This window comes from Drosophila simulans, chromosome 2R (genome assembly GCF_016746395.2).
Source record: "Drosophila simulans strain w501 chromosome 2R, Prin_Dsim_3.1, whole genome shotgun sequence".
Lineage (NCBI taxonomy): Eukaryota > Metazoa > Arthropoda > Insecta > Diptera > Drosophilidae > Drosophila > Drosophila simulans.
This window is the reverse complement of record NC_052521.2, coordinates 9,791,744-9,804,492: the sequence shown is the minus strand read 5'-3', so window position 1 is coordinate 9,804,492 and position 12,749 is coordinate 9,791,744. Positions and strand designations below refer to the sequence as shown.

The 12,749-nt window shown below is 42.7% G+C and overlaps 3 protein-coding genes across 10 annotated transcripts in view; 2 read left to right on the top strand and 1 right to left on the bottom strand.

Moving 5' to 3' along the window:
- Positions 1 to 1,274, top strand: part of LOC6734173 (probable beta-hexosaminidase fdl) — a 17,902-nt gene extending 16,628 nt beyond the window's left edge. For all 4 annotated transcript variants that reach the window (XM_016182258.3, XM_016182260.3, XM_016182259.2 and 1 more), the window contains one exon: positions 17 to 1,274. In XM_016182258.3, the coding sequence (XP_016027180.1) occupies positions 17 to 271 (255 nt within the window). In that variant the 3' untranslated portion in view covers positions 272 to 1,274. The remainder of the gene's footprint in view (positions 1 to 16) is intronic.
- LOC6734171 (diuretic hormone receptor) lies at positions 739 to 12,749 on the bottom strand. Of its 5 annotated transcripts, none has more exons than XM_016167912.3 (12): positions 12,334 to 12,748; positions 5,728 to 6,121; positions 4,063 to 4,180; positions 3,810 to 4,011; positions 3,658 to 3,754; positions 3,510 to 3,603; positions 3,291 to 3,451; positions 3,116 to 3,226; positions 2,864 to 3,049; positions 2,679 to 2,803; positions 2,416 to 2,466; positions 739 to 1,915 (listed from the first exon to the last, which is right to left on the bottom strand). In XM_016167912.3, exons 2-12 carry the CDS (start codon positions 5,965 to 5,967, stop codon positions 1,819 to 1,821), a joined length of 1,482 nt encoding a protein of 493 aa, XP_016027171.1. In that variant the 5' UTR covers positions 5,968 to 6,121; positions 12,334 to 12,748; the 3' UTR covers positions 739 to 1,818. The 5 variants fall into 5 exon arrangements, with proteins under 5 accessions (XP_016027171.1, XP_016027174.1, XP_016027176.1 ...); XM_016167917.3 differs by lacking the exon at positions 739 to 1,915 and adding an exon at positions 1,974 to 2,138; XM_016167915.3 differs by lacking the exon at positions 2,416 to 2,466.
- Positions 1,259 to 1,819, top strand: LOC6734172. The gene is made up of 2 exons (XM_002081165.3): positions 1,259 to 1,400; positions 1,458 to 1,819. The coding sequence occupies exons 1-2, from the start codon at positions 1,356 to 1,358 to the stop codon at positions 1,785 to 1,787; spliced, it is 375 nt and encodes a 124-aa protein (XP_002081201.2). The 5' UTR covers positions 1,259 to 1,355; the 3' UTR covers positions 1,788 to 1,819.

The window sequence follows — 12,749 nt, the reverse complement described above, 5'->3', positions numbered from 1 at the left end:
CCAAATTATTTATTAGGTGCTGGGCGGCGAAGTGTGCATGTGGACCGAGCAGGTGGACGAAAATCAGTTGGACAACCGGCTGTGGCCCCGTACAGCAGCTCTGGCGGAGCGCTTGTGGACCGATCCTAGCGATGATCACGATATGGACATAGTGCCGCCAGATGTTTTCCGCAGAATCTCACTGTTTCGAAATCGACTCGTCGAACTGGGCATCCGGGCTGAAGCGCTGTTTCCAAAATACTGTGCCCAGAATCCCGGCGAATGCATTTGATATTACCTCTAAGAAGTAAAAGTAATCTCCTACAAACCCAATCCCGCGATCCCTCCCAAAATGTGCGTTAGTTAGTTGATAGTCTAATTGTTATTTTATACGAATACCTAGGCTTCGTTTTGCAAAGAAGCAGGCGACTGTTTGAAATGGTTTCTGGCATAAACCACGAATCGAATTTCGTTTTCATAGAACAAACATAAAACCACACCCATTACTAGTACAATCCATCTCGGAATATAGCGCACACAGGCATTGCAGTTGAAATAGAGAATGATTGGAAATGACCTAGTAGGGAATCAAGTTGAGGTTGACATGCAGGTGACGTTGAACACTAGAGTTCATAAATATAGTTGTAGATTTCATACGCATCAATTCACACAGACACAGACATAGGCTAACGATACATTTATATATTAACAAGTAGCTTTAGATGATAAATCACGATTAAGAAATGACAAATATTTTGATATTTTTAAAAGCTTTATTCGCAGAATATGAATTATTTAGTTTAGGGTGACATCAAATGATCTTTTCCTCTGCTTTTAATTTGATATTCCATTTGTTTTCGTTTAATTTCCCGTTGCCTTAAGTTAAAATACGTTTAATTACATTTTCAGTGATATAACAATGTGACCTTAAGAATCAGAAAGAAAAACAAAAAATGCTAAAAGAGTAAAACTTAGAAATAAACTAAATATTTAATCGTTATGAGACATTTTTGCACGCATTGGCACATAACTGACACTCGACTAGTAAATTAGTAGCTAATTTAGAATGTACACCTAAATGGGGGAACAATTGTTGGGGTATTCACAGTTTGTTTGGTTTTATATTTCAATATTTGGAATGATTGATAGGATCCTTATGCAACTTGTTTTCGTACTTAAGACTTTCAAAGAAAATATCAACTAAACAAAATCCTGAATTCTGAACCAACATGAGTTTAACAATTTTCGCTGTAACTCCAAGTAACTCTTGAAAATAAACTAAAAGTCCAGTCTAAGCAGGTTCCTAATCTTGTGACACATTTTTTGGGTGGCCATAGTTTTCCATACTGGAATACAGAAACTCTGGAGCATACTTCATGAGACGATGCAAGACAATTCAAATGCTGTTCCTCTGTTTGATGGTAAGTTGTGATGCACTCTTCTCGAGTTCCTTACACTTATGGGATAACATTTTTCAGATGAGGATGCGAGTAAGTCATCAGCGGCCCACGTCGAGAAAGCTGCTGGAACAAATGCTGCCCGCTGACACCTTTGACGTCATCCGTAGAATACCTCGCTCCGATGAACCCGGTCCGGATGCCAAAGGCGATCTGAAGCTGTTGCATGCTCCCTGCGAGTTTGACTTGATAAGATACACATCGATTAACTACTTTCCCAGTTATTGCCTCCCCGTCTACACAAATCGGCACGTGAACGAGGACTGGTATCGACTTTATAGGACCTACGACACCGAGGGCTATGTATTCGGGCAGTTTTACGAGCGTCTTCAGCGGTACGAGTTGGACTGAATAAATGCCCTTTTTTCAGAAAGAATACGATCTAGACAAAATCTGTGATATCGATGCTGTGGTAGCGTTGCAGAGATCCCAATCGCGTGTGTGGCGAGGGACGCAGACAGATAACACATTCCTCCGTGCTGAAAATCAAATATAATTAGTCGTGGGAAGCAACTAAAAGAATATAAAAATGGCCCGTTGGTTTATAAAAAATATAATACTTTAATCTGATCTCTTATAATGTAAACTATCATGCAATACTTAGGGACGAACGGATGTGCTCTACATGTATGTCGTATACGTATATTTGTGTGTGGTGTTCATTCATAGTGTCCAGTGGGTATAGGACTTGTTGATGTCAGTCTACAAGAAACGATAAACAGAAAAAAAGGAGAACCCCAATCAGAAACATAAGAAAATAAATAAGAACAAATAGGATATCTAAAGCCAACCAACCATGCAGAATAAACTTAAAATTAAGAACTCATGTAGGGAAATGCACGGTTTTAAGTAGATAACTTTAGTTGGTACGAGTGTGTTAGTATATTTAGAGAACGGGTGCAATTTAACTTTGGGATTAATTGGGTGGGTGGATGTCAAAGAGGAAGAAAGCATATACATGAGCATTGCGTATACGCACCGTAGACTTTCGGTTCGCGATCTCAGCGAGTAGTCTTTTGAGGCGCGATGCCTGAAATGGAAATTAATTGGTTAAATGACAACAACAACAACGACGACAACAGCGAACAACTACAATATCAGCCATAGCCACATCAACTAGGTAGTGCAAATAGTGAAAAGCCAATATGTCGACAGCCAGGGTTATATAAATACAATCCATCAACAATAATGTGCTAGAATGCCAAATGAGTGCAGTCGCCCCTCAATGATTGGTTAGCCCACCTGCGATTCTTGATGGAACTGTTCCGATGGATATTCCTGCTCTCCCGCCACCGGGTGAATCGATGCCTCAGCGTCTGGCGCACCTCTGAGTTTAGGAAACAGTAGAACAGAGCCACAAAGAAGCCCTAAAGAATGGATTTTCGAAGTTCAAGGTTTATGGTAAGACTGCCACTTAATCTATATACCTGCGTGCTTATGAGGAAGGCTCTTATGGCCTCGAAGAGATTACGACTGATACCCTGCTCCGGGCCGGTTAGCACCAACAGATAGGTGATGCCAAACAGGGGTATCAGCACCAGCAGCGCCTTCGAGGCCTTGTAATACTGCCGCGTTTCCAGGGTATGAGCGGAACGTAACTTAGTGATGAGTACCTGTACGATATGATATAGTAGCATGAAGGTAACTCACTTAAGCCAGAAGTTAACCGGGCGACTCACCCACATGATGCGTATGAGGAATACTAGATTAACCAGCAATGCCAGTGATGCAGGTACCTTGAATATCCAGTCAATGTGAGATTCACGCATCCATGCACAATCAATTTCCAGCTTGGGAAAAATCAGAAAAGGTTAAAGGATATGCTATCTAGGTAGGTGGCGATTGGTATCCTACCCCATTGAAGTGCTCGTTCTCGAGATGCGGGGCAAATGCCTTGGCAATGGACCACACCAAAATGCATACGGCTGGACAGCCCCAGCCGATGAGGGCGTAGATAATAAAGCTAATGTTATCACTGGAGAATGTTTGCACCACCAGCGTGTATAGATAGAGGCCTATAAAAAGCAAATGATAAAACCGAGGGAATTCAATTGATACCGCCTTTGAACTCACCCTCCACAAACATCCAGAAAAAGTTGGTTAGGTAAAAGTACTGAAACATGATTACCAGCGTTATGCAGCCAGCCTGACTAGACTCTGTGGTTATCTAAGTGAATAATTAATTAGTGGAGAGGGCTGTATACTTTCCGGCTTATCTTACCACTTGCAGGAACAGTGTGAGTATCCACAGGAGTGCGGATGTGATGTAGGTGAGGAACAGATTGGCATGAATGGTGTTTCGCAGGCAACGAAGATCTCTGCAGAGTTTTGAACATGAAAACGATGCAACTCATGTGTGGCAATGCAACTCACTTAAAGCTGAGGAATATGATGAGGGCCACCACTAAGGTGGCGAAGCTCAGGAAATAACCGCAGGCATATATGATGGCCGGCAGCTCGACGTTGGGTGAGAAGTCGGGCACCACCGGTATGGAGCCCGAATTCTGGTGACACCGGTCATAGTCCGAATAGTGATCCCACGTTCCGTTTGGAAAGCAAAAGCGGGTGGCATTGTCTGCGAATATATTGCTTTTGTATATGATCTAGCCCAGTCTGGAATACCCACCTGTGGTGTCGTAGTGCACGCCCTTGAATTCCTCGAAACAGGGTAGCACAGCCAGACTGCCGGCATTTGTGCGTGGCCAGCACAAGACCGAATCGAACGAGCTGGGACATTGTAAAATCTGTGAAAAATAACAATCGATTTTAAACTGAGCATATACAATGATTGGCTAGGTAAACTTCGTTGAGCATTTACTGCAGTATAATTAGTGTTTCCCTTCTGTAAACGCAACTGACCTAGCCCAAAAAAACCCATTAAATCAGAGTACATAAGATTTATGCCTCGTTTCTGACTCGGTAATAATAATGATGCCTTCATTGTGAATCCTGGGCATTTATAGCTCTGACGCATGGTTTTCTTTAATCAATTGAGTTTCCAAAAAAAATAAATAAATAAAGAAAGAATCACCAGCTACCGCTTTATTTATATATTTGCAATGGCGTGCTAAACAATTTCGTGCATACGGATACACCAGGTATATATATACGTATATATATATTAACGTTAAGTATACGACCCGGCGATTGTTTACCCAGTCCAGTTCGTAGCGCCAAATTAATCGCGACGCGCTATGGTGGCGGTGTTAGAAACAGAGCTCCATTGATATTTTTTATTGACCTTATCAGGTGACGCCGAGAGCGACGGAGACTCGTCGAAGAATTCCCCAAATTGTCAATTCTTTTATGGTGGTCTTCCATTACTGATAAGCCCGGGAAGCTTTTTGCGACAGCTAATGCGATCGGACTTAGCCACGCGACAAGTGAGTTGTCAACGAATAAGCCAAACACTGGAACTGGGAACTCCGTCAATATTTGTTTCTTTGCTCTTCTGATTTTCACTCATTAGCCTGCTCATTTGTATGAATACATTTTATGACATTTTCGAGGAATAACGCCCTTGATCGCGCATTCGGTATAAACAAAAATGGCTAAATGCAACCTCAAGTGGATTTCCTTGGGTCTAGTTTTGTTTACAGGCGAGAGGAATACATAAATAAATATCTGCTGCATTTTCCGGAAATAAAATGCCAAAGTAATTTCAAAAATAATTTAATCCGAAAGCGAACGACAGTTCACTTGCCTGGTTTTTCATCGTATCGTACTTAAAGTGGAAGAGATTGACGGGCGGATGGATTGAAGCCAATTATTTCGGAACAGAAGATGGATCAATTAGCGTGTGCGATTAATTGGGAAATTCCTCAATCGACCAAAGAGAGGAATTCATTTGGCAAACAATGGCTAATTAGGAAATATTTATTGGCCGGCTCGCTTTTTATTTGAATTGCCATCAAAAACGTTAATGATTCAATTGAAAATGATGGATTGATATAAACATTGACACAATAGAGCAATCTTCAGATTAGAATATTACTATAACCATGATCGTAGCATCCATATATTTGCGATTTTATTACTATTATATAATTGTGAGATATCTAAATGTGAAAACAGGCCATTATCGATGTGCAATCAAGTACATTACGTGGTTTAGTGTGCCATTAAATAACTGAGTTGTTGGATTGACCAACATTTCAATTACTAATGAGCACTAAATATTTCATTGACCGAATGACCAAATAGGTGGAGTGCTAGGGAATTAATGCCCCATCCATCGGAGAGGGATAAGAACCGGGCAACGCCCAACCCATGAACAGTCGTCGAGACTCACCCGCTTGGCACCAGATGCTAGGGCCTCCAGGGACGCCTGCTCCTCCTCCCGCTGCTGCTGCTGCTGACACTGTAGCGTGCGGTTCTGGAGCTGCCCCCCACTGCTGCCCTGCTGGGCGCCAATTAGGGCGCTGGCCCGCTGCAGCATGTCCACGGAGAAGTTGGCGATGACCTTGGCCAGGTCCTCCTGTGAGGCGTCATCCAGGCTATCGACCAGTGCCCTCAAATCGTCGTCTGCCATGTGTGGGAGCCGGTGCGGGCTGGTGAGTTCTCTGAGCACTTGGTGCAATATGGAAGACGGCAGGAACCTGTCAGCGAGGCGTCTCCGCTCCTGAACTCTGGCACTTCACGGGCACTTTCTCCCTCTCCGCCGTGCGATGCGCAATTAAACGAATCTGCGCAAATAAGCCAAGAAAGAAGCATTCGTTATCAGTTCAAATAAAGAGTCTTGGCCACCGAAAAAGCAGCGAAATCTGATTTCAAGCCCACAACCCAGAAGCCAGAACAGCCTCCATTCGCTCATACAGGTATAGAGATATGCTATATATTATAAAAAGCATTTATTAGCTTGCTGGTTAAATATTTTTGGTTGCCGTGACTCAACAAATTATCCAGAAGGCCAAAACTCAAGGGTCCATATTGTGTTGATTGAGGAAAATAAATACATCCACATATAGGAAACCTGGCAACTAGTAGAGCATTTTTGGAAAAACACTCTTAGTTTCCACGATGAATGGTTTTCGCATTTTATGTTAGTGTGTATACAAATAATAAAAAAAAAATCTGTATAAATAATACATGCGAATATCACGTGCCCATGTGGCTCTCTTTTATGGGAGTGGGCTCAGATTAAATCCAGATAACTGCGGCACAATCTTTATGGACATCGTAGTGGGTTTGTCATGGGCAACCAAAGGGCAGGAACCCAGTGAAATACTTTTCCACGACCAAAGCCGCCGAATTGAATCGTTCGAAAATCGTTCCAGACCGTCTGTCATTATATTTGGTCCCACACCCCGATCAATTATTGGCTCGTCCAGCCATTAGATCCCCATTAGCAGCCATAACTCTTTCCCGCTCGATAATGTTTGCTGTAAGCTGTCGCAATGGAGATTGCACGCCAGTGATAAACATTCCGATTCGCACGGTTGGGAATGAGATTGGATGGCATTCGTGAGATACTTGGTCGGAGATTTAATTGGACTTGATGGAGCTGATAGTTCGGGCGGTAATCCGGGCAATTAAATCAAGTTTCTAGTCGCAGGCCAAGTTTTGCATTCGAAACTTTGACAGTTAATAGTTTTCAAAAGATATAAAGGTTTATCACTTTGTTGAAGAAATAAAAACAAACGCCACGCACAATAATTACATGCAACAATTAAGCAACAAAGTAATTAAACTAGTCCGACGGCAGTAACTTTATCCGTTAATTGTAGATGGTGGGGGCGACTGTGACAGATGTGTAAACCAGGTGCATGTGCGTTTCCACCTGGCAACCTACACCCTCCGACGAGGGTCCCGAGATCCCGTGCTCCCATTCCCCGCGCCGCTGTGATTAAAACAAAGAGTGTCAAGTTATTTATTAATGAACAAATACCATGGCAGCGAGCTGTTCACCGGGTCGCCGACTCATCACATCTCATCCCATTCCATCGCATCTCATCTGGGCACGACTCACGCACAGAGCTTTAGCCACTTTAACTGCTGGAGGCTAATGAGTTGGCCAGAAGCTTTGTCAGTGTCAAGTTGGGAGATATGATAACACGGCGGAGACCCATGGCCGGAGACCCATGCACACATGTCGGCACCATATCTGCGAATGTCAGGGTTCTCCGTGCAGTTGAATGGGCCATCTTGGCCATGTCCGACCGGCTAATTACGTCCTATAAATAGCCTCCAACCACTTTGATCTCGGACAGGGCGGGTCTGGTAGGAAATACCAGCTGCACCTGCAGCGCGTTGGTGGAATCCGCGGAATCCGTCCGAAAATGTAAAGTAGGCGTACCTTTCTTTCCGTGAAAAAAACTTGCTCTTTAAGACCTTAAATACGGGGATATTATGACATTTATACCACTGCTTCCACTCAGAAGCAAAATATGTTCATAAAAATTAGTTTTCTGAGGAATAAAATGTATATTCATTTACATAATTTATATATTGAAATATAAATATTTAAATTGTAACACAGATTTTCTGATTTCCAAACGATTTCATGCCTTTGTTTGAGAAATTAATAAAAATGAACTATTTCTCGAGAATAGACTTTCTTCTTATGCTTTAAATGTCCGCTGAATGACAGCATTCATCGCAACTTTGCTTTCTGTGTAGGGATTCAATTAAATTGAAAGCAGATCCTGGAAACGACCACCGTTCTCCGCCTCCTCCGCCCGCTCAAAACCACTCATCCCACGCTGCCTTTTCAGTAGGCAAATATTTGGCTTCAATCCCGAAATGGCCAAACATCTGGCATAGAAGTCGTCATGCCACAATCTTAAGCTCTCCATCCAAAAAAGAAGCAGCGATTTATTTATGGGCTTGGCAAACAAGCGCATTATTTGGACGAGCGCGTGCTTGTGGTTATCGCCATGATGCTGCTGATGCTGATGATGATGAGGATGATCATCGTAATCATCAGCATCCGTGTCATTTGGAGCCAATGGTGGGGCAACTAATCTGGCCCCAAATGCGCCACAATTAGCTGCCCAGTAGTCAAATAAACATTTGCACTGTTTGACCAATGTAAATAATAATAGCGCCAAGTTTCAAATGAATCGTGGGCATCCAGTGCTTGCGGCTGGTGCAACAGGGCGTATGCCTAATATTCACTGGCCACTGCACACTGCTCTCCAACATTCCTGTTCCACAACTGCTGCTCCTCCGATGATTTATGGAGTGTCAAAACAAATGAAAATTAATTGGCAATCGGCATGTGGGCAATGGAAAGGCCAACGAAGACGGACATGCAATCCGTAACATGCGCGCTTGGCCATCAAAATGGGCCGATTAATAGCGAAACTATGGCAATGGAACTGCAGGGATAGTGGAATACAAGGAACTTCCCGACACTTTACACATGGAAAAATCATCCAACTCAAATGGCTTATTCATAAAGTGATTAATTGTCATCCATAAATCAGAAATTGCTCTTGTAGTGCAAGATGGCCCATTCATTCGCATATTTTATATTTTACTCAATAAATGCCAGGAAAAACAATCATTGTGTTTATTTAACTAAATTAGCATATTACATATTTATTTAAAATTTCTGGAATATTTCTGGCACAGGTGAACATTACAAAACAAAAGCTTTCTTGACAATCTATGCACATAAATTTGAAATATCAATGCAAGATATATCAATTTCAGAATCTTCCAACTGAACATGATTTTATATACTTTTTGGCTCTATACCAAGCATAGTAGTTTTCAAACATAAATGTTAAAGTTCAATGTTCAATGTAGAGTTATCTTGGCATTATTGATATACCAATTGGATGGTCATTTCCAGCCTGCCTTATCAATGAATTTCGCCGAAGTGCAAAGTTATACTATCTTCGAATCAATTAAAAGACATTAAGCCAACGCCATATGCCATATGACAATGGCGGAGCGTGATAAAAACCACGTAAATGAAATGTGCTGAAAACACGAGCGGTAATAAAAACTATGGGCAGCAGGAAGGCAACAGCTTTATGAATGAACGAGCCCGCCCAGCGAAGCGTGTATGGAAGTCAGAAGTCGACGACAACGTCAGCTGGCGGAAGAATCAAATCCAATCGAATCGAAACGAATCGCATTGAATCGAGGCGAATTAAATCGAAGCCAATGGAATGGCAGACGCAGTCAGGCGGCATCATATCGATATTTATGGTTTTGGCCGTCCGAAGGCAAATAAATAGATGGATGGATGGATGGATGCCGGGCATCGTCATCCTTATCCTCTTGACCATCAACCCGTGAGACAAGGTAGTCTAAGGCCAAGCAAAACACACAGACACCCACCCGCATCCACACCTACACCCACACGGACACGGCGAAAGTTTACAAATTAAAAGAAAATTGAAACGAAACCAAACACACAGGGATTGGGGGGAGACGGAGCACCGGAGCACCGGAGCACATGGCGTATGAGCAACTGGGAGCGATATCAAGCATACGCCGCGTTGCCAGACGACTTCATTTCACATGCTTACTAATTTTATTGGCTTACAACGGCATAACAAATTCTGAAGATGCTTTTGAACTCGCAGGAGGCATTGGATTTGCAGGGGTGGCATCGGTGCGGAATCGTAAATATGTTTTAATGCCCTGCCAAAACGGAAAGTTGAATAAAGTCGAAATGAAACAAAAATATTTCCCTTTTCATTTGCAATTTTCACACAACTTTGGCAACGAAGCTGCGGGCATTTTATTGCCTGTTGCAGGGCAGGTGAGTTGGAGTCGGAGTGGGAGTTCAAGGAGCAGGAGCAGGAGCCATGGAGATACCCAAAAACATGCAGACACACGCTCAGATACATAAACATGATGTAATTTTAAAATTTCATGAGTTCATGCAAAGTTTGTTTTATCTGTTTTATGGCAGCAGCGCTCCAGGGGCACTGTATGCAGAAGGGGTAGCTAGATAAGGACCACCAGCATCATGGATTCCAAGCCAGGAGCAGCTGCTAGGGGAGCAATCAATAGCCATTAATATATTCAATTAGCTAACCGCGGCAGGGACGAAAACTCTGTGCAAATAGTGAGCTAAAGTGGGGAAATGTAAAGCAAATATCTGATTAACCATCAATTTGCATACTCAATTAGCAGCCTTTTGGGGTCGTCAGCTCAAATAGTTTCTTTGCACTTCAGAATCATCTGTTACTTTGTATTTTCTATATTTATATTAAGTATATTAATAGGTATAATAGGTCTGCATACATAATAATTATATTCATATAAGTCTGAGGGCTTATTAGTTGCTTTAATTATGAAGAAATGAAACTACATGTTAATTCAACTATCATAAAACCGAAAACCTCTATGTTTAACTTATATTTTGTCTCTGTGTAAGAGGTTTTCAAGGTCGAAGATCAGGGGGGAGTTACCGGAAAGGGCAAACGAACAAAGTCACTCACTTCCTGACACACAAAATGCATTTAGAGTTAGTAGATCGAACAAAGGCCACTCGAAATTGGCGTACTTACACTCGAAAGCCATTTGCTAATTTTAGCCCCAACCCCCAAAAGTTTTCGCCCACTTACATTGCCGCCTGCTTCTTACAATCGAGTATAATTAAATTTTCGTATTTACTTAACAATTCATATTGGAGAGTCAGTCGCAAACAATTTGCGCCCTGCTGAGTCCCGAAGCCAGTCGCGATTTCGCATCCCCTGTTTACCTTTTGGGGACCCGGGCCAAAGGGGGGGCCTAATGAATCGGGGGGTGCGAGTGGAGCTGGCGAATGAATATAAAGGGTGAATATTACAAGTGTTTATATTTGCTCAACAACAACGACATCGTGTCTGCGTGAGTGTTTGTGTGCATGTATGTATGTGTGGGCGTGGTGCATATCGAAATATGCATTATGGCAGAATTTTCAAATGCAGTTCAGAAATAGCTAGAGGATGCCCATCCCGCCGGATAGGAATTAATTAAAAATCGCAGTGCAGGATGCAGGAAGCAGGCTGCGGGAAGCGGGCGGAGGGGGGCTCATAGAGGACACGATGTCCCCAAGCACCTCGAGGCCCACTTTATCCGGATAATCCGAGTCGTAAACATGCAAATGGAGCAAACACATTTGCATATATGATATAAAATCGTGGGGAGGCGAGACTGGCAAACAATTCAATACGAACGTAGAGAAAACAATACTTTTAAGAACTTCCAGAAACTATTTATAGGGCAATTTGTCTTCCAAACCATTGAGCTCACAACTCACATTCACACGTGATTCCAAAGTTTTCCACAATTTATCTATAGTTCTTTTTATTTATTTACTGCTACAGCGAATTTTATAGCAGTTATGAAGTTGAAAGTTGAAAGAAGAAAATATACCTAATTCCTTATAAAAAGGCTATCTCAAAATGCAAAAAAGGACTCATGCTAAAAATATATAAATATTAGTTAACTAAGCCCATTATATTTGGTACGTAAGCTGTTGTTTTTTTGTCGTGTTTCATAAAGAAGTGTATATAAGATTCCCTCTGCGCCACGACCCTCCGCCTTCACCATGGAAATTTGTTTTTCGCTTTTTGTGATGCTGGCAGCGGATAATCCGACGGCCATTGAGTCTAATCAGACGTTTATTCTTCAATTTAAAGTCTATTTGCGGACTTCTCCATTGTTTGCTAATGGGAGCAAGCTGCTAAGTGATCATCGCCACTTGGATTTTGATTTGGTTACGGATTTGGACCCAGTGCGCCACCCGTGGCGCTTTGCTGAATGTTTTTGTTGCCCCGGGCAGCCCGGTATTTGCCTAATTTGTTATGCACCGGCCGAGGAATGGATCTTTTGCGGATTGTGGATCTGGATGTTTGGGATCGTTCTGGGGGTCAGGGCCTCCCGATCTCACGCCCCATCCCGAGCTAACTGGCGAATTCACGAATTAGCGCCCCTCCTTCGCACTCACATGGGGTTTTCTTATTGTTTTTTTGCACCTCTTTTCTTGTGCGGAGCTTTAAACGTTTATCGCCTTTTTATCATTATCATTTATTTGTTTGCATTAGTTAACACACACGCACGATCGCGAAATGACACATATTAGGAACTTGGGAACACGTTTAATTTTAGATGACATCGAATACTTCCCGAAAACAACGACCGAATCGAAAAAGAAACTGGAATAACACCGAAACTAAGACGGAAAACAGAATTAAGCCTGCGGCGCTCGTGGTGTTTAACGCGGATGCTGCGCTCTGTGCGAGATGGCGAGATAATCGGAGGAGCACCAGCCGGGCCAAGATTACGGGCAGTCCAACGACAGACACGGCGACCTGGCACACGCGTCCAAAGGCGGCCAAAGACAGCGCCAAACTGCGGCCAACG

Excerpts from the sequence above, each read along its gene's own strand:
- LOC6734171 (XM_016167912.3), bottom strand. The coding sequence starts at position 5,967 with ATGGCAGACGACGATTTGAGGGCACTGGTCGATAGCCTGGATGACGCC. Across the intron at positions 3,452-3,509 it reads TTTCTGGATGTTTGTGGAGG|GCCTCTATCTATACACGCTG; the intron begins GTGAGTTCAAAG and ends TGCTTTTTATAG. Across the intron at positions 2,804-2,863 it reads CCTTCCTCATAAGCACGCAG|GGCTTCTTTGTGGCTCTGTT; the intron begins GTATATAGATTA and ends TCCATTCTTTAG.
- LOC6734172 (XM_002081165.3), top strand. The coding sequence starts at position 1,356 with ATGAGACGATGCAAGACAATTCAAATGCTGTTCCTCTGTTTGATG. Across the intron at positions 1,401-1,457 it reads TGCTGTTCCTCTGTTTGATG|ATGAGGATGCGAGTAAGTCA; the intron begins GTAAGTTGTGAT and ends AACATTTTTCAG.